Source organism: Oryzias latipes, chromosome 13 (assembly GCF_053564925.1).
Source record: "Oryzias latipes strain Hd-rR chromosome 13, Olatipes_Hd-rR_3.1".
Taxonomy (NCBI): domain Eukaryota; kingdom Metazoa; phylum Chordata; class Actinopteri; order Beloniformes; family Adrianichthyidae; genus Oryzias; species Oryzias latipes.
This window is the reverse complement of record NC_136249.1, coordinates 7,648,614-7,676,407: the sequence shown is the minus strand read 5'-3', so window position 1 is coordinate 7,676,407 and position 27,794 is coordinate 7,648,614. Positions and strand designations below refer to the sequence as shown.

Genomic DNA, 27,794 nt, shown 5'->3' with positions numbered 1-27,794 from the left:
ATAAATCAAGCAGCATCAAAACAACTAAATGAAAAGACAGTGCCCCTTCACCTGTAATGCGGTCTGCAATGATTCACTTTTCCTTTCATTCACGAGAAAAATAATTACATTAAGGACAACAGCCTTGAAATTCAAAGTTTGAAAAGATGCAGATGATCTTCATCACTCAAGGAAGAGCACCTTAAACACAGTGAAGTGATGATGTAGTGACCCGGCCACAGTGGCAACAGCCGAACATTTGGATGGGACTGGGAGGGCTTTGTGTTCCTGTTGCAGTCCAGACATGACTGTATAGTTATCAGTTGTTGCAGGGCAATAAACCACAGCAGAAAAATCACCTGCACAACAGCCAAGTCTAACAGGCAGGGTTACAATCTGAGATGATCATCTAAGCATGATGGTCACAGTGGAAGCTAAGAGGAACTGGTTTTTCCTGGTGGGTTGTGTTTATCTTGCTTCTTAGTTTAACCCTTTGTGGCCACATTCACACTAAACATGTGATGCGTGTTCTAGGATGCACAGAACGCGTGCATTCTTGAAAATGCCTTTAGCCCATGGTGTTCACTCTGGACCCTAGCTACCCGATAATATTCCAGAAGATTTGGGCAAAGAATTATTAAAAAAAAGTTTCCTCTTAAAGAGTTAGGAAAATCCCTGCCTGTGAGTATAGAAACTGTTCATTCAGTCAGCAGTGTATGTTTAGGTCGACCAAGCGTTAGCATTAGCCGTCCTATGTGAAATTCCATTATACGTTAGCATCAAACTGATTGCTGTTTTGCATCAGGTCACTGGAAAAGGAAAGGCATGAAAGATCAATCTCTACTGAAATGGATTGATGAATAATTTACTAAGCTTGGATCAATTTGGATCGATTAATCGATTTGATCGATTCAGCCCCATTAATAGCGTAACGCTTTAGTCACATGCGTCTGTACTGCAGTTTCCCGTACGGGTGCATGTTTTGGGTTGTCCGAGCCGATGGAAGGTCGTAAACAGGGGCAGAGGAGTGAGTGTCTCGCAGTTCCCTTGTGGCTCTTGCGATTACCTTCAGGGAAGTTGTAAAAATGTCACGTACATTGTCAAGTGTGTGGTCAGTGCATGTTGAAATATTTGTAAGGATAATGTCAGTGCCACGCCCTTATGGCATATGGGTGATACTGTCGTATGGTGCCCTATTGCAGCAGTCTAGTTGTTGTTAAGCTGCATGCACTGGCTCCTTACTGGCTGAATGCAAATGCTGCACGCAGTTAGACAATCAAACTTCGCTCTGATTGTTTAATTTCCTAATTTCTATTAGTCAAGCTGCGCACAAGGGGCACACAACCATCACTAGAACAGCACTAAAAGGCCCCATGCACATTACGCAGGGTTTAAAAAAATCAAAAATCTGTATATTGGTTACCTTGATATATTTTTTAGTCTTGACCATGACCTGTCGCCTACATCACGCCCATAGAAAAAAATGCCTATTTCGCTCTCTGGGCCACCAAATGGTCTCTGACCTTGGTGTTTTGTGCAGGCCACCTGCGTGCCTCGTACAGATTGGCTGATTTTTTTTTCCCCTGCAGACAAGCTGTATCCACCCGTGAGTGCAGTTGTGACTACAGCATTAAGTGTTGTCTAACGACAAGAAGACACATTTCCCCACAACAGCATCAGCTGATTTGCGTTGATTGCGTAAGCACCTCACTAATGTCAAGTGTCGCAAATCAGCGCAAAGCTGCTTTTTTCTGCTTCGGAATCCGCTGGAATTATGTTGTTTGCTTTAATGGTTGAAGATGTACGCTAGTCAAAAGAATGAATGAAAAAATTGGAACCAAAGCTCCAGTTTAAAATAGTTTATGAAAGAAGAAAAAATATTTACCCAGACTGTCTTTGCATCCAAATTACACTTTGAATGTACACTGAGGTTGCGTGAACTTTTGCAAAGTGTGTTAAGGTCTATTTTGGTCTGAGCTATTAAAACAAGTGCATTTGGGAGTCCTCGTGTAATGATTAAAGACACACACACATACACACACACCATGCCATCACAATTTCACAATCTCCAATGATCTTCTCAAGTTCCAGTCAACTGTACATCTAAAGTTAGCTTGGGCAAACCGGTCTACCAAACGTGAGGACAGGACATGTTGGCAGGCTGGCCCCTGTCAACTTCATGCGCCGTTTGCCACCAGGTGGACTGTTCTCAGGGATCTAATTCCTCTTGTACACAACCTAGTAAGGTGATCTCACTCCAGAGAACTGGGCAGGGAAAATCCCACTTTGCATGTGCATGTTGAATGAAAGTCTATAAGGAAAAAATGTCCGTTTACATGCAAATCTGTACCTTTTTTGAAGCTCTCCAAAAGCAAAATTGGTGTTTTTAACAATATTACTTGTGTTTTTGTGGCATTTTTTTCCTACTCTGCTCAACCTGGATGCAGTTAGTCAACCCTCAGATGCAGTCTTGTTCTGATGCTCTAACATAAGTGCATGCATCAACAAGTGCTGACTGCACAATGTGTTCAATATGAAAACAAATAGTGAGGGCTAGACATGAAGAGCTATATAGAGAGTTGGATACTGGAGGCCTTTTTTGTTCTTGTCCTGCTCTTTTTGCTCATCTCCTTTGTCCTCTCAGTCTCACTTGTGGGCTTTCCAAAAGCACTCAGAGCAAACCTCTGTTCACTCACACTCCTCGGCACCTTGTTCCCTCTTCCCCGTGTGTTTTTCTTTCCACTGACCCAGATACAAACACAAGAGCGGTCAACGAGGCCGACTCACTCGAAACACTCCAGATCTCTCTAAAGAACTGGACCTACAGCAGAACAGCAAATGCAAAATCAGTGAACCATTAAAGGATTAAAGTGTCCCCATTTCTCTAAAGTTACGCATTAAAAGACATAAGCTAGGAAAGTTCTTCCTGCCACTGAGCAGAGGATGCTTGACCCTGACGTTTTCTCCCAGCATGCACCTCTCATCCGAAGAAACCTTGGCACAAACTTCACCCACCCTTCGTTCTCCTCTCTTTCCCTCTCCCTTTCCTTGGCTTTGCGGGACTTGTGCAGGAGTCCAATCAGGATCACGGCTGCCCGGATGCCGGCCTTTTTGTTGTGGCACCGTCCTCTGGACTCAGACATGCCAGCAGCGTCAGCTGGTGCCAAAAAACAATTTGGGCGACAGCTGTTCCAAGGTTGGGCTTTCTTAGGGGTTTGCTGGATTCCAAGCTCGGAGGCAGCTGAGAGTTCTCAGCTGGCACCCTCCCCCCCTCCTCCCCCCCTCTCAATTACAGTCTCCTGACCAACAAACTGTCTCTTTCAGGAGAGATCCAAAAGTTGGTCCTCTTTGTCCCGGCAGGATGAATCGGTGAGTGTGAGTAGTAATTCCAGAGGTCCAAGTGGGGTACTCCAGCTCAAGGTGAACTATCTGCCCTCTTTGTTCCTGCAGTGAATCCGCACTTGACTGCAGCACAGTGCTTCTTGGTCTTTGATGAAAGGATGAAGAGGAGCAGCCTCATGGACACTGTAGCGCCGCATCTCTCTGTCTGCCAGCCTCTGTCTTCCCGCCTCTCCCTCCTTTTCTCAACATGCTCTGCTTCCTCTCCCTCTGTGCCTCTTGCTGCTGCTAGCTCCCTCCTCCACCTCTTTATAGCCACTCCCTTCCGCTATCCGATAGGTGCAGGGAGCACAAGGTACCGCCCCCTCACTCCTCTGTTCCCTTCGTTTTTCTATCTTGATGTCCTTGTTTCTACTTTAATAATTTGACATTAATCTGTTTGGCCTTGCTCCATCTGCTTGCCTTGGTGATTTCATTTCCAAGCGAAAACACACACGCTAACACCTTTCCCACCTCCCCACGTGTGCTCACACACTCTCACACACCACACATCCCAAGGTGTGAAATTTCAATTCAAGTCGGCTTATCATCTGATTGCCTGCTCTGCCTTTTTCAAGGACAGGAAAGCTGAAATACTACCTATAGAAAAAAAAAACTAATAAAGGAAAAAATGCATCATGTGAAATGGATCTTGATGTTTGCGACTTTGATGCTTTTGTTTTAAACTCAATTCACCTGCTCAACTTCTGCATCCTTCATGAGCAGGTTGGTCAGCCCTGCACTGCTTTGGACACTCGTCCTGTTCAGCGTGTGCAGGTTTTCTTTTCCAGTTGTTTAGTGTCAGTAAATAGAACAAAGGCAGTCACCACCACAGAACATATTGATCTGGAGTGTTCAGGTTCTGTCTGTGCTCACCTGTTTGCTTCTCCTTTCAGATCCACATCACCAACTGTTTGCCTTATAGCTTCTTTCTGTACGGCAATAAAAAACGACTTCTGACACTGTTGTATGGGTGAAATAATGTCCATACTCTCCAAAGTATGAGGCACACATAAAAGCCTTGATGAAAAAAATAAATGAAAAAAAACAAGTGTACCTTATAAACCAGAGCGCCTTATAGATGGATTCATTCTCATAGTAGTGGTGCTGCGGTAGGGCAGTCGATCTCTGATCGGAAAATTGCAGGTTCGATTCCCTCCGTGCCCGCCCACATGTTGAAGTGTCCTTGGGCAAGACACTGACACCACCCTGCCCCTGGTGGAAAGTTGGTGCCAGTGTTCGGCAGGATGTGAATGTGTGTGTTACAGGGTGACTGCAAAGCACCTTGGGCCTTTGAGGAAGATAGAAAAGCATAATAATAACCATCATGGTCATGGTCATGGATATAAGTATTCGCAAATTATTATTTATTGATGTCGAAGTGATCTCGAAAGGTACACTGTCAAAATGTCAGACGGTTTTCCTATGAGTTCCAAACACGGTTGGGTATTATTGTGGATATGCTAACGGGGCACCAGACTCCTCCAATTGTAGGTGGCGGACATGCGCTAGTATATGGTCGCGACAGTCCAGCCTAAACACAAAGGGCTACATGCACGTTCAAGAACGCGCGTTTAGCACGTTCTTGCCCGGTGTAAAGGACTAAGTTTCAAAAATAGACCATTCATTGACTGTGCGCCTTATAACACGGTGCGGCTTATAAAGTGGGAAAGACAATAAATAAAAATAATAAATTAAAAATGACAAGTAAACATGTCTTCTGCTTTAGCAAAACTAAATGAGTTGATTTGTTTTGTTTTTTTTACATGAAGCAAGCAGCGGTGCATTTGCAAAAGACAGGACGTGTGGAGTTTGCATGTTCTCCACGTGCATGCGTGGATTTTCTCCGGCTTCCTCCCACCGCCCACAAACATGCTTCATAGGTTAATTGGTCCATCTAAATTGCCCATAGGTGTGAATGTGAGTTTGCATAGGTGCATGCAATGAGATTGAGGCCCTATGAGAGACTGGCGACCTGTCCAGGATGTCCACTGCCTTCACCCACAGGTGACCGAGATAGGCTCCAGCAGCCCCATGACCCCGAAACGGAACAAAACGGGTTAAGAAGATGAATGAAAGGATCTGCTTGTTGCATTGCTTGAGGAACTTTATTAGCAGCATCCTAGTTACGTTTGAACTGAGTGGCTGAATATTATGCAGAGTGGGTTTGGTGTGTGTGGTAAAGACTCCAGGTTTTTCTCTCATAAATGTAGATTTATTTTTCTTTGAAGCCAGAGGTTCTTCTTCTGTTTCCTCATTGGCTCTTTTCTGCACAAATATACTCACCTAATATGTTTGTATTTTGGCAACTCTGCAAGCAATAAAGTGGTTGTAAGAAAGTAGTGGATGTAGTGGGGGGGCCATGGTGCAGTGGTAGATACGGTCTTTCCCGGGTTGGATTCCCACCTTGCCCACCCGTGTATCGAAGCATCCTTGGGCAAGAAACTGAACCCCACCTTGCCTCAGGTGGAAGGTTGGTGCCAGTGTTTGGCAGCGGAGCCGCCACTAGTGTGTGAATGGGTTTGTGACTGTAAAGCGCTTTGGACGTTCGAAGAAGGTAGCAAAGCGCTATATGAGTACAGACCATTTACCATGCAATTCCTACACGTGATCGAGCAACTTGACTTGCGGCAAGAATGAGTTGGATGTGGTGGAGAGAATTCAGTCGTTTTTCAAAATAAAACTTCAGAAACAAATTATAGATAAAACAAAAAAAAAAAAAAAAAACACGTAGGTTGTGTTTATTTCCCCTCTGCGGCTCAGTACCAACTGACCCACGAACCAGTCCTAGTCTTCTACCTGAGACCTCTATATTAGGCTTTTTAACCCTTGTGCTATCTTAGGCACTTTAACGTTGGGAGTTGGGTCATCTAGACCCACTAGACAGTGCTCTGAACCTTTTTTCTTCAATGATTTGTGATCTTCACTGGTGTCCATGGATTACATGAAATCTTTCCACCTTTATCCACCTTTGTCATGGTAGGGAGAACACGTCAATGTAAGGGTGGGGTCATCTAGGATAGCACAAGGGTTATAGCCACCAAGAAACATTTATTTGTTATTTGTAAGTACGCAAACGTCAACGAGACATCCAAAAAGGGATTGTACAGATTTGTACAAAGTAGTTTCAATCTTGCTCAGCTCTCAGCCTCTGTTTGAACTGCTTCAGAGAAAGACAAGCACACATTAGGTTGCTATTCGTGGGTTTTGACTCTTCTCTTTGCGTGCATAGACTCAAATGCCACGTTAAATGCTGGTAGGTATTAAAGGGGATAGAGGAGTGAAGCAGGTGGATGTGTAATGTGATGAACCAGTTTACATGCTGACATTTGGATTGTATTCAGTAAAGGGCAGTTCATTTTTCACATCTTTTTTCCTTTGTTTGAGTCTACTCAAATACACAGCAGATGTAAAAAAAAAGGGTTTGAAATGAAACCATGTAAGCTTGATATGTGGGAAGCACACAGAATGTACGCTTCATTAAACGCATATCAGGTCTTTCTGCATTGATTATACTTCTCTGATGATTTTATACCAAATTAGTCTTTTTGATTTTCTGCAGCATGACATATCAAACAAAAAGAACCTTGAAAGGAACAAATGAAGGTCACTTTTCTTCAAAGATAAAACTTTGCAGACAAGGACAAAGGCACAAAGCTACACATGAGGCTTCAAAAAGGCTGACGCAGCAGAGAAGCAGTGATTCATGATGCGCATTTGGTGGAACCTGTCGAGGTGACATTGTGCAACCATAATATAAAGGTGAGAGTAGTTCACCAGCTCAAATAGAGATACTTTGGCACTTGTACAATGGATAATTACCAAAAAAATGGATCATTCGGGACAAGGAACAAAGAAATCTGAACAGGGGAGACGCCTCAGTTATTCTCTGACAACAGCCAGTGAATAAATTAATTTGAAAAAAAAAAAAAAGAAGAAATACCCAGCAGCAATAAATGCAGCTATTAAATAAAAGATGATAGCTTTCTCTGTGTAAGATCAGCGCCATGGAAACCAGACAGCTGCCAGAGGATGGGTCTGGTTAAACCCCAGAGCTCCATCGTCCTGACAGCCACACATGGCACGCCTTAGAGGTTTCCACCCTCCGTGGCTCTTTTTCACTCTACGCTCCCACCACCGTTGGTGCAGGACTCGCAGTCAGTCACCTGGGCATTCCACCCTCCCTCCCCTACCACGTGGGGTGGCAAACAAACAAGCTCACCGCTGTTGTCAGCGATTCCCTGCAGACAGATGGTTACCAACTAATAAAAGCATTAATGTGCATGCACACAAACACTCAGCCTGTCAGGGATGGAGGAAGAGCCGAATTTAAACTTTAACCAGACACAAATGAAAAAACAGGCTGAAACATGACAACCCGAAAGAAATGGAAACCCAGTGAAATTCATAAATCAATAGAGTGCCTGAGAGGAAAACCATGGACATGAATACAGTCAGCACTAATCATCAGAAACAGGTGAATGATTATGAACCAATACCGTCCAGACCACCACACTGAGACACATTACCTAAAGACAACAAACACTGTAAAAAGCAGGAACACTAAATCAGGGATAATTCATCAGCACTCCTTTTTGAACAGGACACACTGATAGACCTTTAAAAGAACAAACAAAAAAACGCACTCTGTGGACAATTGTGCTTTTGGTGTTTTTGTTATGCTCTTGTGGCATTTTGCTGATGATGGAGGACATATATAAAGAAGAACAAGCTCAAAATTGCATTTCTCAGATTTTCTTTATCCAAATTGTTGTAAAGCAAAAAAAAAAACAAAAAAAATACACCATTGGAAAATCATTGAATTTGTGGGCCACAAGCTCCCTGCTCTGCTCCATTCTGATTCATCCACTTGCAGACAAATAGCTGCATGGACGACTTTGTTTTCCTCGTCTGAGCCGGAATCTGGATCTAAACTGTACGGCTGGATAGCTCCAATTTTGCTTGGCCTTCTTTTGGTTGCACCGGTAATAAATTCACCTTTAAAATTGTAAATGCTTGTCTCTCTGCATTCAAAACATTTCCCCTCCTTTCTGGAGCGATGCTTTGGACTAGTGGGCCTCTAACCACTACCGGCGCCTGGGTTCTGGGGATTGTCTGGTCTGAGATCGTCCCAAGAACGCAAGACCTGCCAGAGATTATGGACTTATTCCATGCTAATTTTTCTGCAGCACAATTTATTATTTACCTGCATTACTAATAACTCCCCTTATTGAAATGTATTCTCCTTCAATCACAAGGATCACAAAATATGTATATTTTTGTAAGTATTTACAAATGTTGAGATGGGTTTTGAAAGTAGATTCTGAAAAAAACTCTGTTAAAAAACCGCTCTGATCATCTTTTGAAGTTAAATAAATCTGTGTCGGACATAGTTTCTGCAGAGCGGCAGTAGTTCATTAGAATATTACCTCTGAGTTGTTGGCGGGACTGTTGGTGCAGAGCCACCCCGCCCCCACTTCCCTTCCCCTTTCTTGAGATCTCGGAGCAGGGACCTTATGGCCCGCGCCGCGGATCTCCGACGTCACAAATAATCTCTTTTTGAACAGCATTTTCTTTTTGTCTGCTCCTAATTTACAACAGTTTTAATGACGAAACACTCAGAGAGGCAATTTCAGATTAATTTTCTTTATAAATGACCTCCATCGTCAGACAAATGCTATTAAAAAACATGTAAAAAACACCAAAAACTCCATTTTAATCAGAATAGATCTTAAAACTCTTGTGTAGTATGCGAGTGATACAAGCACTATACCTAATGTACTCCCTCTTTCTCTGTTTTTAAACACAGCTCTGGTTACACACTTGCATGCAGCACAACCTTTCCTGTTTCTTCACAGCTACTAAAGTGTCTGGCAAACATGCAGATGCTGAGCTGTCAACACAACCTCTCCACATGACCTGCTTGTTCCTTGACAGCGCAAATGACACGCCCCCCCCCCCCGAAATGTCTCTAACGGATTACATTGTAGTAATCATTTCAACAGGTTTGTCCGTCTTCTTCCCGCGGCCCCCTCCACACACTCAGACACATGCACACGGTCGAGCCAAATGATCGACTGAACCACAGAATTGCTGCAGCGGAATGACCTTCACAGCTCCTGCAGAGTAAGCACTCCACCCCCAAAATACACAAGCTCAAATGAGAGATCTCTGTTTTCTGTGTTCTCCAGCGGATGTAATTCTGCAGATGTGTATCTCCACATTTTCAGCAGGGCCATCCACTTAGCATTGGTGGTCAAGGCACAAAGAACCGCAGGCTGCTGGCAAACAAGCAGAGGAGCCTTAGATGGAAATGACATAAGCGCCACAAATCCGGGTTTATCTCTGCAATGTTGTGTTTTCATAGAATTCAAACCCCAAGAGAAGAAACAAAATTAAGGAATTCCATCTCTTATCAGGACAAACGTGATGAGCAAAAAACCAAGCGACATGCAGCTGGCTGGTTTTACAGAACCCAAGAGCAATTTTCTGCAGAGCTTTCAAAGTTAATTTGGCAAATTTTTCCCTTTTGTTTGTTCATTTTGGGTAGCAGCAGTCAACGGCAGCCAAAAAAAAAGAACAAATATTAATATTAAGAAAATAAAATGACCCTATAGATTCTCCAGAATTAAAACTACAAACTGTAATATTGAGAAAACATCATTCTTTATTTGATAAAGCAAAGCAAACACACTGAGAGGAATTGTGTGCACTTTTGAAAGACCAGAGCATGATATCATGGGATGTGGGCAGCTCAATATTTAAAGGAGGCATTTGGTTAAAACAAAAAATAGCAAAATAGAAAGAAAAAAAAACGGTATTGATCATAAAAGTTCCCACTTGTTCCATCAAGACTGCTTTGACTGCATAAATCACATGGATGTTTCCCAGCATGGTGTCAAACAGCATAACCCTTAAGTAAACAGGATGACCTTTAGGAAAACTAGGATACGCAGGACTGAAGAGAGACATAAGGAAACATTTATCCATCACTTATGAAAACAAGAAAAAGAAAAACAATGTAAAGGGTAAAGGGACTTTCGTCTCTGAGGAACTTTATACATCCTGCAGCTTTAGTACTAAAAAAATGCACAACAAGAGGCAGTCATTGGGTGGAGAAATGCATTTCCAACACCTTAATCTTTCTTTCACAGACACATAAGTTCAGTTTACAGTTCAGTCTGGTGCATTCTGTTTGCCTTCTGAGAACACACTAGATGCAGTTTTGCCTTGATTGATGCTACAAAGGTTCAGAAAATGATTTCCCAACTTAAAAGTAAAACCTGTTCTCTGGATCCCATCCCCACCTCACTTTTAACCCTTGTGCTATCCTAGGCACTTTGACGTTGGGAGTTGGGTCATCTAGACCCACTAGACAGTGCTCTGAACCTTTTTTCTTCAATGATTTGTGATCTTCACTGGTGTCCATGGATTACATGAAATCTTTTCACCTTTATCCACCTTTGTCATGGTAGGGAGAACACGTCAATGTAAGGGTGGGGTCATCTAAGATAGCACAAGGGTTAAGTGTGAGGAGGAACTCCTGAGCACCGTTAACCGCTCTCTTCCCCACATCCTTAAAGACTGCTATGGTGAGATCCACTCTGAAGGAGAGCGGTTTAGATGCTTCAAATCTAGATGATTACCGACCCGTGTCAAACCTGCCATTTTTAAGGAAGATTTTTAGGAAAACTAGTTTTTATTCAAAAAAATGATTTTATTAATAAAAATGATATTTTCAGAAAATGTTCAGTCTGGTTTTAGACCACATCACTCCACAGAGACGGTCAAGGTTATAAATGATCTCAGGTCCAACTCTGACAAAAAGAAAACTGTTTTACTAACAAGGTTGGGAGCTATCATAGTAGCAGTGACTTTTGTTTTAGCGGTCTCCGTCTGTTTCTTTACGTGTTGCAGACAAGGTTGTGAGTTACAGGTATTGTGAATATGGTTTGAATGTAGTTAACTTGGTAAACAAATCCTAGAATTACTGTGAATGCTGTTATTAAGTCTGACTTTATTGTCTTGGTTATTGCACCTTATAATTTGCTGCATGTTGTTTATGACATAATTTCAAAATTAGACCATTTATAGATGGCGTACCTTATAAACCAATGAGCCCTATGAAGCGGAATGTACAGCAAATGTTTCATTTTTCCCAGTCAAAACTCTAATTCATTAATAATGAACCCCATAATACCTCCTCACTGAAACAATGACTTCTATATTCCTAAAAGCAAACACAGCAGTGGGAAAAGGCACAACAGCCCCCCCCCCCCCCCTTTTTTTTTCTGTTAAGTGAAAACAAATAAAGACAATAAATGTTTTTTTTTAAATGTGTCTTTGAATGAACTAAATTCATTTTTGATTTGATGTTGTATGAGTTTTACTGGCCTCAAGCAAACGAAACGAAAAACAAAATATTAGCTAGTGTCTGAAGTGGTTTTTGTTTTGTGTTGTTAAGAAGAAACATTGACATGTAATGGTTAAACATTTTATTTGGTTCAGAAGTGTGTTCATTTGCTTAATCTTTTTTTTATATCAACAAACTTTTTTTCTTTTTTTAATCGTGGCAAGAAATATTTTTAGGCCATCAGATCTTGTTTCTTTCTTTCTGTAACGACACTTCACAAGTCCAAATCTTTCATGAATGTTTGAATGTGAAGACTCAAATCAAGGAGAAACTCAAAACATAATAACCAAACAGAACCAAAATGTGGACCATCAAAAAAAAAAACATGTGGGAGATGAGAAGAAGCCACAGAAGCCGAGTCATGAGACTGAATAACGTCAGAAATGAGACTCGAACCTGGTGTGCTGTGACAGGCAGGAAAACAGACAATAACGAAACACAAAACTTGACTACAGAGCTCAAATATAACCAAAAAAAGGTGGAATTCCTTTAAAAATCGCTTTAAAAGGAACCGAGTGACATTTCCTTAAAGATTCAGAATCCTACAGTTCTTGCTGTTTTTGCCTCTACAGCTGAAATCTTAACACTTTTTGTTTTAGGTTGTGCAGAAAGATGCTGCTTATTCATTATGACTGTTATAGCGTGAAAGTTACCCTTCCCCCCCAAAGATATACTGGAAAAAAATCAATCAGAATGAAATGAATGTGTTTTGAAAGATTTATTCTTTGTTGTAAATATAAATTTACAGTAGAATATTGCAGTTCCTTAAGTGATAACTGGAGGCATTCATCAGGAGGAAGAATTGTTCTATTTAATTACTAAAATGCATCGTTTACAGTTTGCTGTTTTTTGACGTATTTTTTTAAACCAAACAAAGCTGGGTTCCACTATAAGGTTCATTTTGACTTTTTGGAACAGACAGATGACGTCAGAAATTGTCCGTTTAGTGCACATGTGTGTACGTGTCCAACATTCACTGTGAAACGGCCTTACTGACGATGTGAGGACGTCATCCACTGTGGAGGTGTTTAAAAAAAAAACTAAAACTCCTTTTTGGCTTTACACTACTTTTTACGTGTTTTATTTCGATTTTATGGATTGTTTTTCCCTGTTTGTATTTGTACAATGTGTGTGTGTGTGTGTTGTAGGGGTGTAACGACACACGTAGTTGGACTGAACCGTTTTGGTACGGCAGTTTCGGTTCGGATCACTTCTGTAGCGTTTCGGTACGTTTTTGTTTTGTTTTTTCCCGCACATGCATTGTAGCGACCCAGCTGGTGTGTCATTCGTATCGGGGAAACGAGAGCCGAGCTGCTACTGAACTAGCTGCGTTGACTGTCCTTACCTCATACTTCACACGCCCTCAAACAGTCTCAGAGAGAGAGAGAGTAGGCAGAGAAATAGATGCTCATTCTCCTATCTGATATTAAAACCCATTTATTATGAACACACATGAACGGCATAACAACATGAACGTCACTTCTCTTCACAGCTCTTAAGTGATGGTGAAGGATTCAACACACAAGATTTCACACTTCCCATGAGTCTTAGTGGCTATGGGCGGGGCTAACCCCCAGGTCGCCACAGTATTAACTTTGCGCCGAGGCAGAAGTAATGTTAGCCGTGAGTTTCCTCCGAGACGCTATTAGGTGACTGACAGTTAGCATGTCAACATGTGGCTAATGCAGACGCCAGGCCAGAGATGAGGACCCCCCCCATCTCCTTACACTCTCCTGTATGGGAACACTTTGGCTTTGCTGTCAGCATCCATGAAGGAAAAAGACAGTTGGATAAGTTGAATGCTCTGTGTTGACAATGTTACACAAAGATAGCGTAGGCCACAGTAACACATCCAATCTGTTGACAAACTTAAAACGGCATCACTGACTGGAACAATCGCGTCTACAAGAAAAAAAATGTGCAAGTTCAAATGTTTTTTTTCTGGTCAGTGTTGAGTTTTGGTTCCTGGCAGCTAATAGTTTTTCTTATTTTATAAAGCAGATCACCTACATAGGTCAATTTTAGTTATTAAAACCAATAAATGCATTTTGTAAGTAATTTTTTTCTGCCTTTTTTGTACCAAAGAAATACCGAAAGTAGATATGTAGATAAAAACTTCATTAATCTCCCAAGGGAGAAATTCAGGTGTCCGGCAGCAAAACCACACAAACGCACACAATGAATAACAATAAAATAATACATAAAATAACAGTTCATATCAGGCAGATGTGTTAAACAGCAGTACCGAACCGAAATGTACCGAACCGAGCCCTATGAAATTCTGAACTGAACTGAATTGAGATTTTTACTGTATCCTTACACCCGTAGTGTATTGGAGGGCTTTTATTATGATTGTTATTTTCCTTTTATGTATTTTTTTATATGTATTTAATGTAAAGAACGTTGAGGTTTTGTGTAACAGCGCTATAAATAAAGTTGAATTTGGTTCACAAAAGTAACAAATCCATTTTCTACGGATTATTTAAAAAGTGGATATAGAATCAGTTATAATTGGACAGCATTGGAAAGATGACATAAAATTAAAAGAAAAATGTTTTTTTAAGCAAATTGACTAAACTGGAGGAGACCCATGTGGCCTTGGCTGAGCTATGTTGTTGGTAATTGCAGATTCTTCAGTGGTTCCAACAGTAAAGTACCTTCATTTATGCTTTATCAGTGCTACTTGTGTTAAGTGGGATTGTTAAGGAATTTCAAGTGTGACCACCCTCTGTAACTAATGACCAGGAGCAAAAGAAGCACTCCTCTCTGAAGTCAGTCACCCTCCTGAGTGATAAGAACTAAACACATATGTCCCTTTTTTTGCTCGCTGGGAGCTTCTGGTTGCATCTTAAGAAACATGGACTGTGCTGAAAAAACTATCTTCATTTCATTGAGTTTATGCTGACGAAAAACATCTTTATTTAAGCCAATTAAAGCGCTGTTAAAAGCAAAAAGGAAAAACTGTAATTTTTCCTTTTTTAAATGGTAGTTAAACTAATTGTATTCAGTTGGGTAAAAGAAAAAAGAAAAATATTTTTGTATATATTTATATTTACTGTGAAACCTATTGTAGGTCCAAAAGAGGCCAATCCATTTCAACTTGGGTCAAAACTGGAGGAGCTGTTGATGACAACCAATTGAGAAAAAAAAAAAAAATGGACAGAGACCAAGAATCCTGGAGGCAGAAAAAGCTTGCAGTGATAATACTGTCAATGCAGGAAATAGAGACACATCATGTTAACCCTTGTGCTATCCTAGGCACTTTACCATTGGGAGATGGGTCATCTAGACCCACTAGACAGTGCTCTGAACCTTTTTTCTTCAATGATTTGTGATCTTCACTGGTGTCCATGGATTACATGAAATCTTTCCACCTTTATCCACCTTTGTCATGGTAGGAAGAACACGTCAATGTAAGGGTGGGGTCATCTAAGGTAGCACAAGGGTTAAGGGTTAAAACTGAAAAAGAAAAAAAACACAACTGCTAGGGTCACCAGTTAAATATGTGTTTTTTGACCATAATAGGGAATTGGAAAAAGGGATTTACTGGATTTGGAACAAAAAAAAAACAGACCTCCGGCTAACTATGTATGGCGCCATGTTGTTGTCAGCAACCATGTTTTCTTGGAAAAATGTGTCTCTGGAGGCACAGTAAGAGAGCTTGAAGTTGTAATCACAGTACTTCAAGCAAAAAAATATCAGTATCAGCTCTGACGCTGAACTCTGAAGCGCCGGTTGCAGCCCTGTAAACACGCAAGCTACACCCGCTGTAAAGATAAAGCCAACGGTCGAGCTAAACTTTATAGGGTGTTAGAGAAGCTTTTATGGTTCGAGTAGCCATGAAGGACACATAAAAAGAAAATTAAGCTCAAGATTTGCATTTCTGATTATTTCTTTCCTTAAATTGTTTTGAATCAGGAGCAGAAAAAAGAAGCTGTTGGCAAAAAGCTTGAAACTGTGACATAGAAAATACAATTGACAGGCCTCGAGCTCACCGCTCTGCTCTATTCTGACTTGTGGACAAATAGATACATATACGTTTTTGTTTTCCACGTCTGAGCTAGAATTTGGCTCAAAACTGTACGGTTGGATAGCTTAGTTATTGCTCACCATTTTTGTAGCATCACTAAGTTTAGGTTGGGGTTGTGAGGGGCTTTTTAAGCTAGCGGGAGAGAGTGTACACAAAGGGATACTGGGAAATGAGGGCAGACTCAATCTGTGCCAACAGTCCCACCCACTTCAGAGTTGAGTTTCTAATGAACTCCTGCCACTGAATAAAAGACCACGGGGAACGCTGCATGTCAAACATGCCATTTGTAGAGCTTTTTGTATGATTCAGCCGGGGATTTGAACTATCAACCTTCCAGTCTCAGGGTGGACACTCTGCCCCAAGGTCACTGAGTTGGTATTTACTCATCTTTTGGCTAGTTGTTTTCTGATGAATTGGTTCTTGCACTTTGACCTTAAAAACGTAAAGGAGAACACATGTCTTTGTGTTTACTGTCCACTTAAGCTGTCCCTCTGTAAAAACATAAAAAATAAAAACCCAATAGCAGGGTGGTTGTTTTCCATCATCTGACAGGTGCAGCATTTTCTGAAAGCACCAAATGAAACATCAGACTGGGTGATAGAAAAGTCTTTTCCAGAAGTCTCAGCAGCTGTTTCAACAGCTTCCTGCATCACAGTCGTGGACTATCAGTGTTGGAACTGCAAACCAAAACACGGAAGTCAAGAGATTATTCGTTTAAGATAAGTTTATGGCAGAGTGAGTTATGGCTTCATCCACTAAACCCACACACGTGTGCTGCTTTACAAGCATTTTCCACATAAAGTGACTTTTCTCACAACCACACCTTTAAAAGACAATCGCCTGGTAACCTTTTTCAGCTGCATATATCATCTCAGGTGACATGGGAAGCTCAATAGTGAACATTTCACACTACCAGAAAAGAAATGACAAAAATAAATAAATTAGGCAAATAGCATTCCAGTTCAGGAACCTTTAGGTCTTTGCAGCACTGGTAAAGGACAAAAATTGACGTCAGCTTTGACATTATTTTAATGCAATCATTGTGCCGTCTAATGCAGACTGCTTTTAAACAGGCGCAAAGACAAAAGTGGAGCTGCCTCTTCACGTGAAAGCGTGTCGCAGTCAGGAAATCGTGTCAGAGACAGACAGAGGCATTGGACTTCTTTTTTACTCAAAATCTTCTTTGGCTTGGGTGGGAAAAAAAAGTCTTACATTTCACAAATGATACTGTTTTGCTTCTTATTAAGAAAGCAGATGCCTGACGTTGCTTTTTCTCGCCCCCCACCCACCTCTGCCCCACAGCACTCATAGCTGACCCAGGCACAAACGCAAAGGAGTTTAGACTGAAGGTGGGGGTGTTTCCTGTTTAAAATGAGGTGTCCTGTTCTCTTTTGAATTTTTTTTTCTTTATGATCATAGGAGTCTAAAGCCTGTGGTATCAAAAGAACCTAACACACAAAGTTGTAGCTTAAAGAAAAGAAAATATTGATCTTCATGCTTGCTATGTCATATTAAAAGACAGAACATATACTTTATATTATAATTTCTATAACACACCTTGATAAAGACTGAGTAAGATGTATTCTCTTTCTTTGCAGGAATAAAAATGGCACTTATATAGCACTTTACTACCTTTATACTAGGCCCAAAGCGCTTTATAGTCACAGTCACATTCACTCATAATCTCACTGATGGCGGTTCTGCTGCTGCATGGCGCCAACCTACAACCACCGGGGGCAGTATGGGGTTCAGGGTCTTGCCCAAAGACACTTTCACTTGAATAGGTTTGTTTTCGTTGCAAACTAACAGCAGATATCTACTATAAAAAAAATCACAAGATATTATCCAGAAATATAATTGTAACATTTTCAGTGTAATTTCTTTGAATACATTTGTCTAAAAATTATGAGTTCAGAACACCTTCACTCAAAATTACTCAATTTGAGTTAGACATAGGTCACTATTAGCCTACTTTTTGTGGAAAAAAAAAATCGAAACAAAACAGCTATTTAAATGTTTCATTATCTGATAGTTTTAAATAAAATAAACATTAAAAAACACAATGTAGTACCGAGATTTTTTAAATTATTTTCAGTTCATTTGCACAATGTACAGAATTTTTGCATCTATTAATTACTTATTCCTCCAAAATATTTCAGGATATTTAAAAATAGTAAACTATGTTTAGGTTAAATTCATGCTTAAGTAAAACGGTTGAGGCACAAGCTTCACAAATGTCTTTAGGTTTGGGTACAGTTCCGCTTTTTGCTTTAAGGGCGTTCTTTCGCGACCTATGTGGACCATGAACCTCACGTTTGCCATGGCTAAGGTGAGTGAACCTTGGACTGTGTGTCAGCAGCGCCACCTCGCAGCCATCTCAGAGTTTACGACTGACATACATCACGTACCAGGAAAGTCCAACATTATTGCGGCCTGCCTCTCACGTGCGCTTTTGCCCCCCCGTGCTTTTTGGGAGCGATTGTTCTGCTATGGTCGCTAAGCAGCCTGGTGATTCAGAAATGTATGCCCTCCGCTCCGGCAGTTTGGGCCTCACGCTTGAGGAGGTTGTGTGCAAGATGGTGGTCCAACTCTCCTGTGTGATGTTTCCACACGACAGCCTCAGCCCGTAGGATGGCATGGCCGCATTTTTGACTCTGTCCATTCTCTCTCGCACCCACGTCAGTGAAGCTGGTCAGTTCTAATTTTGATTATGATGTTAAGAAATTGGCCTTTTCTTGCTTTGCGTTCACTGGCACAGTAGACCCCCCCCCCCCCCCCCCCAAGAACCATTTCCGATCCCTGCCAAGCAATCAGCCATGTGCACATGGGTTTGGCGGGTCCACTGCCTCCTTCAAAGAGTTTTGTTGGCCACGGTGGGTCGGACCACCAGGTGGCCCGAGGTAGTTCCTCTGTCCTCCACTTCGTCTGCCGACATGATCAGTGCACTCAGTTGCCTATTTTGGTCTGCTGATGGACATTCAGACAGGGGCTCCCAGTTTGTTTCAGAACTCTGGTCATCATTGTCACAACATCCCTAAATCATCTGTAACTGTGGAAAAGAACTCCACAGTCTGACACAGTCACATGATAACCGCATCAGAATTACAACAACACCCAAGTTTGTTTGCAACTCATAAAAACAAAACGCCAAACATTTGGACATTTTAAACTCTTCAACATCAGTAAACACAACCAGAAATGTCCATAGGTGGCGCTCTAGATTAAAAAGTGCACTGTCCTTCAAAAAAATGGGCTTTTAAGTGTGCATTATAGTGCAGAAAATAGACTACTGTGGTAATTATTCATTTTTTTAGTTTAGGATTAAAGCAAAGAAAAGTAAGTAATTTGGCATACAGCTGGATTCCAGCTCTCAATCCAACAGTTGATGCTTTTTTGGTTTGCAGTGTCTCAGAACTTCCAAAATTGTAAGAAATTGATTAAAATATCACGTTTGCCTTCAAGTCCATTCAGACTTTAGAAAAGAGTGGACTTTCTCTGCACCCTGCTGCATATTAAGCTTCAGACATGCACCTTGAAACCCCCCCTCCTCCTCACTCATCTGTCTGTCTGACCCTCCCCAAGACTGGTTCTCTTTTGTGTTAGAAGCGAGCTGCATTTATGCCAGCTTGCTCTTCTCATCCACCCCCCCCACCCCCTTTTGTGTCTCTTATCTTGCTCCATTCTCTCTCCTCCTCTTGTGTCTCAGCGGACATTGTTAATTCCCTGGCAAGCTTTCAACCACAAACGATGATCCAATGAACCCCAGTCTGCTCTCTGATATGTTAATATTAAGGATTGCTTTCTCCTTTCCCATTTTTTTTCTTCAATTTTTTGCCAGACGATTAACTTTGATGCACAGTAAGACCCTTCATACCCACGTTGTCTCAGTGCATGAGAGACAGAGGAGTGCAAGCATGTGCTTCAGTGGCTGTGCTTGAAGCCCACACAGTCAGGGCCCTTGCTGAGTCAACCGCACCAAATACCATGTGTTTCTGAAGAGGCGACAGATGGAGATGAAAGAGCAGAGGGAAGACGCAGGCTTTGAAGAGGTTTTATTATTTTTATTTTTTTAATGGGGAGAATTTTGTACTTTACTAGGTATTGCAAAATACAACAACTTGGCAAATAATTGCATTGTAATTTTGTTAATTGCACAAATGGTTAAAGAGTTACCGTTGATCGAAGAGCATCTTTTATTCTGTGTCGCCAGAGAAGAAAACCAGTAAGACATGCAGAATTTTTCATTACACCTGTGCTAAGGTTATCACTACACAGCCCTACCTTCCAGCCTGTGGGCAACTGTGGTGCAGCGGTAAGGCGGTAGACCTCTGATTGGAACATTGCATGTTCGATTCCCACTTTGCCCGCCCATGTGTCGAAAGAGTCCTTGGGCAAGACCCTGAACCCCAGCTTGCCTCTGGTGGTAGTTGGCGCCAGTGTTTGGCAGTGGAGCTGCCACCTGCATGTGAATGTGACTGTAAAGCGCTTTGGGCCTTTGAGGAAGATAGAAAAGCGCTATACAAGTATTTACCATTTCCACCTTTTCCGTTTAGTGCTGTTAACTTATTTTTTTTTTCCAATGTGTAGCACGTCACTCATCCACCTCCAAATGTAAAGAGATTCATGCTCCAAGTGACCAAACGGATGCTTGTTTGATTCATACCTGAGTATCTGATGGTTATCTGATGGTATACATGCCAACCATGAACTGCACAAAGTTCCAATTGCTTAGCTTTCCTAAGGAACTCAAGAGAGTTATCACCTTGTCAAAACTTAGGATTGGCAAATCAGAACACATGCAGATCCTACCTTGGAATCTTATCTGAGTGGCTTAGTGGTCTGCTCCACTTCATGTGCCCTTTTGATGGGGAGAATTGTCTGTACCGCTTCTCTTCATATCTGTTCCTGAGAAGGGGTTCGCCATGAATCCCTTCACTTCTGCTAGGCTGCAGGAACCCACATTGTTTTCTGGACTTTTTTTGTTTTGTTCATCCAGGTCCCCTCCCCTTAAGTGTTTGGGCATCTGTGCTTTTGGGGAGGAGTACTGTGAGGGTTCTGTTGTTTAGTTTGGTTTTTATGATCATGTTCTAAGTTTCTTTATGTCTGTCATACCAGGTTCAGATTGTTCATCCACAGCCGTCTTCATGTAGTTAATTACCCTCAGTGTATATCAGGGTCTGGTTTTTCGGTTCCCCAGGGTCAGGTCATCTGCTTTGCTTTACAACCTTTTAGTTTCTCCATGGTTTTTGTCATTTTTCAGTTTAATAATTGGGTCCCACACCACCGGTTCCTGACAGAATTGCTGCAAGGTCAGAAGTGAGAACACCACAGCAAGGCACTGCCTGAAAAGAAACCTCTGCACATCAATTTATTTTCAACCAACACTTTCTTCTGTCACAATCATGTTGGTGATACACCAACCACACTGACGCAAACATACATCCATACTCTGCTGTGACAGCCCAGACAGCTATTATGGACTGCTCCTTTGTTCTCTGGCCGTAAAAGGTTTGTGCCGGGTGATCCATCAGCTGGACAATTGGCGACATGTCGCCACTATGACCAAGACAGCCCAGTCACGTTTAGGCAATTCTGGTAAAAAATACAAAAAAAAACAGTAGGGGATCTTGGTGAAACCAAAGACATTCTGAGTGCAAAATCAATTAGCTTATCCTAAAGCTTGACTCTTTCTGTAAAAATGAAAAACAAATCTTTAGAAACCATTATGTAGACTGAATCCAGCTTTAAACCACCTGATCTTGGTTTACAGTGCTTTCCAAATTATTATGCAAGCTGTATTTAAGTGTCAAAAATAAAATTCTTTGTTTTTCAATTAAACTCACGGATGATATTGTGTCTCGGGGCTCTTTGGATCACTGACATCAATGTTAGACACCTGTGATACTTTGTTTGTCAGGTGAGTTCAATTAACGGAATAACTACTAAAAAAGGATGTACCCCATTCATAAGCAGACCAACATTTTCAAGCAATATCAGAAAGAAAAAGGATCTCTCTGCTGCTAAAAAGCATGAAATAGTTAAATGCCCTGAACAAGGTTTGAAAGCCTTGGATATTTCACAATAACTTATTTATGATCATTGTACTATTAGGAGATTCGAGGTGGATTTTAGGCACACGCGGGATTAAGAGAGCAGCTGCTAAAATACCATTACAAAGCACATATTTAAAGTTGCTGATGTCTCTGGAATACCACCAACATTAAGGTGTAGGATCCTCCAGGCATGCAGTTATACGTTAACCTTCTATTTGCCCCCCCCAAACAGTACTCACAAGTAGAAACGGTTGCAGTGGGCCCAGACATGCATGAAGACTCATTTTAAAACACTCTGGTTCATTGATGAGTGTCACGCAATCCTGGATGGTCCAGATGGACAGAGTAGTGGGTGGTTGGAGGATGGCCATGTTCCAAAAAGGCTGCGACGTCAGCAAGGAGGTGGCAGAGTCCTGTTTCAGGCCAGAATCATGGGGAGAGAGCTCGTTTCCCCCTTTAGGGGCCCTAAAGGTGTGAAAATGATTTCTGAAAAGTATGTGGAGTTTCTGACTGACCACTTTGTTCTGTAGTAAAAAAAAAGAAGAACTGTGGTTTTCTGTAACAGAATTCTTCATGCATGAAACTGCACTTCACCCTAAAGTTATGCCATGATCCTCTGATTCTTTAGGTAGGGCTTTGCACCAGAAACCATGTGCATTTCTTTGGAACTGTGGATTTCTCTTTGTTCTTTGCAGGTATTGTAATGTTTGTGTTTAAAGGTCTCCTTCACCTCTTGATCACAAACCCTCAAGGGGCCGATGACCAGTGCTGGGGATAACGGATTACAAAGTAATAAATTACTGTAATTGAATTATTTTTGTCCGTAACAGAGGAACGTAATGAATTGCAATTCAAATGTTGATAATTACATTTACTGGACTGTAGAAACCCTCATTACTTTGTTACTTAAGCTTTGTGGGATTTTACATTTTCTCTCAGTTAAATGAAACAAAGCAGAGGTTAATGTAAACCATGAAAAATCGAAGCTACTGGTGCAGACGCATGCACACGCAGACGCAGTTGGGATCAGATAAAGCACAGACATGCCTCATTGCTGCAGTCACATTGCTTTGCAAACTGGCTCAACTGTTGTCCATGTCTGGCTAAAGTGTTCTGTTCTAACATGGTATGGATTCCCTTTGATTTTGGCATTATATGAATGTCATTAGATAAAACTATCCCTAATTAAGTATAAAGAAACTGGATTGTAGTACTTTGGATTAAAGTGGACTGCAGAGATTGTTAAATACTTAGATCAGTGTTTCCCAACCCTGGTGCTCGGGGAACCCTGTCCTTCATGTTTTCCGTGTTGCTCTTGTTGTACACACCGGATTCAGCTCATCATCAGGCTTTGCAATAGGCTGACAATGACAGTCATCAAAGGCAGGTGTGTCTAAGCAGGTTTGGATTGAGAAAATGCAGGACAGTGTGCCCCAAGGACCAGGGTTGGGAAACACTGACTTAGATCATAGTTTACGAGAACACTGATGAAAGATCGACCAAACTGGTGTCAGAAATTCCCTTATGCCGCTCAGAACCTTTTTGCGACACTGTGGTGGCCTCAGTGGTCCTTTATGGAGTTGTGTGCTGGGCGGGGGGCAGTGCAGGCAGAGACATGAGGAGGCTTAACAAACTGGTTAGGAAGGCCGGCTCTGTCCTGGGCTGCTCACTGGAGTCCATCGAGGAGCTGGTGGACAGGAGGATGTACCCCCTCCCACCCCCTGCACCAAACTGTAGAGGCGCTGACCAGCTCCTTCAGCACCAGACTGTAGCACCCACAGTCCAAGAAGGAGCGCTACCAAAGGTCATTCCTCCCCACAGCCATCAGACTGTACAACACCGAGTTACGGTGACACACTACGGTCCCTGGGGTGTTTTTCTGTCACTCATTTATTTTTGTTGCAGTTGTTTTCAGTTGTTTTTTTCCCTTAACTTTTGTTTTTTTGGTGTGTACTTTTTTTTACTTATTTATCTATATATTTATATAGAAAAAAAGTGGATCACATGCTTGCAGTGGATCACATGTCACTTTTGCAGCTGTATTTATTTAATTTGAATGTCATTTTTGCTGTCATTTCTGAATGTCCTTGCTGCCGCTGATAAGTGAATTTGCCCATCATGGGATAAATAAAGTTATCTAATCGAATCTAAATATGGATCATATCTGAAGCTAAATGAATGTTCTTTCGTGTTTATATTGACTGAACACTTTCAGGATCAACTCAGAAAGCTTCATATCTCAAATTCTCAATTTCCTGTAATCCTGCAGTGAGGAAGATGATGCAGCGTGACTGTGAAACACTCAGATGGCTTCCCTAATGCCCACAAATGCCCTTGACATCTTGTACTCCACTGAAATGGGATAACCCTAGACTGTTTCATGGGAAGTTCTGCACTCATCTGCGCTCAGCTGGTCTCTCATTTCTTGCCTATTTCACACTGAATCATTTATTCTAAAGAGGTGCATTTTTCTGACACATTTCCCAAAGATAAAAAAAGCCGAAACCAACCATTAAGCAAAAGATCTAGTCACCCATGACTTCTTGGAATTCACTGGTGAATCAATTCCAGCATCTGTCCAGTCTTGTAAAATTCTAAAACCAAGTTAATGGACGGAGGTTATTGTAGGGTAGACAGAGAGGACGTATTTACATTCATTCATTTTCTAGATCACTTGTTCTTTTCAGGCAGAATGCACTTAGGTGAAGGCGGAACACACTGTTGACTTCTGCCAAGCACTGAGCTATAGAATAGAATAATATCTTCTCTAAGTTGTTAGAAACAAACTGATGCTGGAATACTAAAACTAAAAAGCAGCACATCCAGGAGAACAAGAACGGTTAGTTCTTCTCTGACGTAGTTTTGGTAAATAGCATCACAAGTGTGAGCAGATGAACACAAAGAACAGCAATGCTGGATTTACTTTAGTCTTGACATCTCGTCTTTATAAGCCTAGAAAAATGGTAACAGGTCTGTAATTAAGGCATTGGTGTTTAATCTGAGCTAGATGCATTTTCAGAAACTGAAATCCTTCTCAAATGCACCATAGTTTGTTTGCTGGTGTAGGAAATCATTTGTCAGACTGCCGTATGTTCTGCTTTATAAAGCACACCGTCAATGAATGGTCTATTTTTGAACTTATGTCATAAAGAAGGCGCACTGAACTATGAGGCACATTAAGTGAGACAAAAAAGTCAGAGATAAATCAGTCAGTAAATCAGATTTTATTAACTACATTCACATTAACTTTTTGGTAACACGTTATGCTACATTGGGCCTGTTGCCGTATGTACTTGTAACTCCAACCTTTGTTTACAACACGCCACAAAAAACAGACCGATACCACTAAAATGTTGCAATGACCCCGCTAACTTTGTTGGTAAAAACAAAACACAGTCCCACACTGCTACACTTAGACACAGCTCTGCGTATATCTTAAATTGCTTTGACATCAGAAAGCACAACCTGAATTAATCCATAAATGAGGGGCAAAAAAAACTAAGAATAATAAGGCTTTAAACCCTTATATTGTGTTTTGGTCAAATTGAACACAATATTACGCTTAAGTGCGCCTCACAGTGTTGAAAAATGAGTTCGAGCTTTTTTAACCCTTGTGCTATCCTAGGCACTTTAACGTTGGGAGTTGGGTCATCTAGACCCACTAGACAGTGCTCTGAACCTTTTTTCTTCAATGATTTGTGATCTTCACTGGTGTCCATGGATTACATGAAATCTTTCCACCTTTATCCACCTTTGTCATGGTAGGGAGAACACGTCAATGTAAGGGTGGGGTCATCTAAGATAGAACAAGGGTTAAACAGTGCATTGCTAAAAATGCAAAGGGTCTGTTTTTCAAATACAAGTATATTTATATCAGTGTAAACATGCAATACTGTACATCAGTGTTGCAGTTATAATATAATAATTAATACATTAATATTGTAGAATAAATAAATACTGCTTTTTCAGGGTTGATGGGATTATTTTGATTCTGGTTGAATAGTTTCTGTTGATGGCAAACTAATTTGCTCAAATTGTCCGATCCATGGCACGGTCAAGCATTTGTTACTTGCATAAAGCTTGGACTCAGTGTTTTCCCTCCTGTGGTGTGCACACGCTCTAACTAAATTACAAAACATTTTCATTAGAGGACATGGGAGGAGCTTCAAATGGCAATGCCAGAAGAGTGCATCACGCCACACAAGGGTAACACAAAGGGCAAATCCAAATGTCAAGGCAAAAAAAAGAAGTGGAAGAGAAGAAAATAGACAGAAGGAAAAAATGGAGACACGCTGTAAGTAAGAAGATGACTATAAATGATCAGGACACAGAGAATAAATGCAAGCGAGAGATGAGAGGAAAGGGTTAGAGGAAGACTGTGATAAGGGCGATGAAGGGCTGAGAGGAATTGGAGATAGAAGCCTTCCTTTTGTTCGTACTGATTACAGTGTCAAATCTCAGCCAGTCCTTCCTTAATTACCAAGTGTGCAGACCCCCGACCGGCTCTCTGCTGACTGCTGTCATGCAACAGCGACAGAAATGTCATCAGACAATTATTGTGTCGCGCAACTGTCTCACTCTGCTCGATGCGTTCTGGGAAATTAACTTGGGGAATTTTTGTTCCTTCTGCATGAAACAGTTTGTCAGTAATTGCAGAAATGACTGCTAATGGGCTTCAGACAGGGCATAAAGCACAAAATGAAGCCTCTAACTGTTAAAAACTGTGGTTTTGATGTAGCACAGAATACAAAAGATAAACGGATGAATATCCCCATATAATCCTAATATCGCACTCTTTATTATTTTTTTGTTCCGTTTGTTTTCATTAATCTTCTGTTCCCCTTTGTGACCACACTGTCTTGCACAGGTAGCATCAAAGAAGCAAGTCAAAGTCCTGCTTTTTGAGTTCGCTCGGCTGACTGATGCCGGCCGACAGCTGAGGTTCCCCAGCAGTTGCACAGAAATCCAGAAAGGCCTGTTTAAGTACGTACCTTGGGGATTCGAGGGCACTAGAGGAAGAAAAAAAATGTGGCGAAATGTTGGGAATGATGTGCCACAGACAGAAAAAAACAACAACATGACAAATGAAAACACTCTGTGATACTGTTCTATGGGTGCATCTCCATCTGCAAAAACTGATCGAGCCCCAGTTGTGTTTCTGTTCCTAAAAAACAAAACTATGAATTTAAAACTTAATGCTGCCTGACATAAATGCCCTCCATGATCTAATAAAAACTAAAAACACGTTCTTTCCACTTTAATAGATTTTTAAACAAACAGGCACTTGGAAGTTTCACGGGATGAATGCTATGCCAAGTACCTGTGCTGCCTGCTGACATCCGGAGTTTACAAACTATGTCAATCATAATCCAATGGTTAAAGGGGATTTTAGGGAAGAACAGCTGGAGCACAGACTCATTCAGAAATATCTTAACAGTGTTCCCTTGTTTGTCGCAGCGGTTTTGTTCTTAAGTGCTCAGATTTCCCTCTCCCCGGCCACTTCCTCCAGCTTCTCTGGGAGGAACCCGAGACGTTCCCAGGCCAGCTGAGGGACGAAATTAATAATGAGTTGTAATTCATTCATTCATCTAATTAATTACAGCTCAATTGAGCCTAATAGTTATTGTGAAAAGCCTCAATGTGAGGTATTTCCGTATAAATTTGTGACATTGTGGCGCAGTAAAAGATTAAATTACAACAAAAAAAAAGGGTACCAGGTCCAGAGTGCTCAAATTTAACACATAAAACAGCAGGAATATTTTTTTGAGAAATCCTAATATTATTGACCACAAACTTTTAATTAATACTATAGCACACGTTGACATACCTTATTCCACAGATTATTGTGTAACGCGATCAGCCCCCTGTGTAGTCCATTAACTGATGATAGCGAACACTGCATCCGGCTTTATTCCTTACACAATAGATGACAGTGGCATTG

At 41.3% G+C, this 27,794-nt stretch overlaps 1 protein-coding gene across 12 annotated transcripts in view; it reads right to left on the bottom strand.

Annotated features, from left to right (window-relative positions):
* The window catches only part of rap1gap2a (RAP1 GTPase activating protein 2a), a 123,681-nt gene that overhangs the window by 55,949 nt on the left and 39,938 nt on the right, over positions 1 to 27,794 (bottom strand). For 2 of the 12 annotated variants that reach the window (XM_023961598.2, XM_078929529.1), the window contains exon 1: positions 2,995 to 3,604. The exons of 9 other annotated variants lie outside the window; for them this stretch is intronic. In XM_023961598.2, coding sequence (XP_023817366.1) covers positions 2,995 to 3,122 — 128 coding nt within the window. In that variant the 5' untranslated portion in view covers positions 3,123 to 3,604. Of the gene's footprint in view, positions 1 to 2,994; positions 3,605 to 27,794 lie in introns of those variants that run through there. One more of the 12 variants, XM_078929531.1, reaches the window with a different exon arrangement.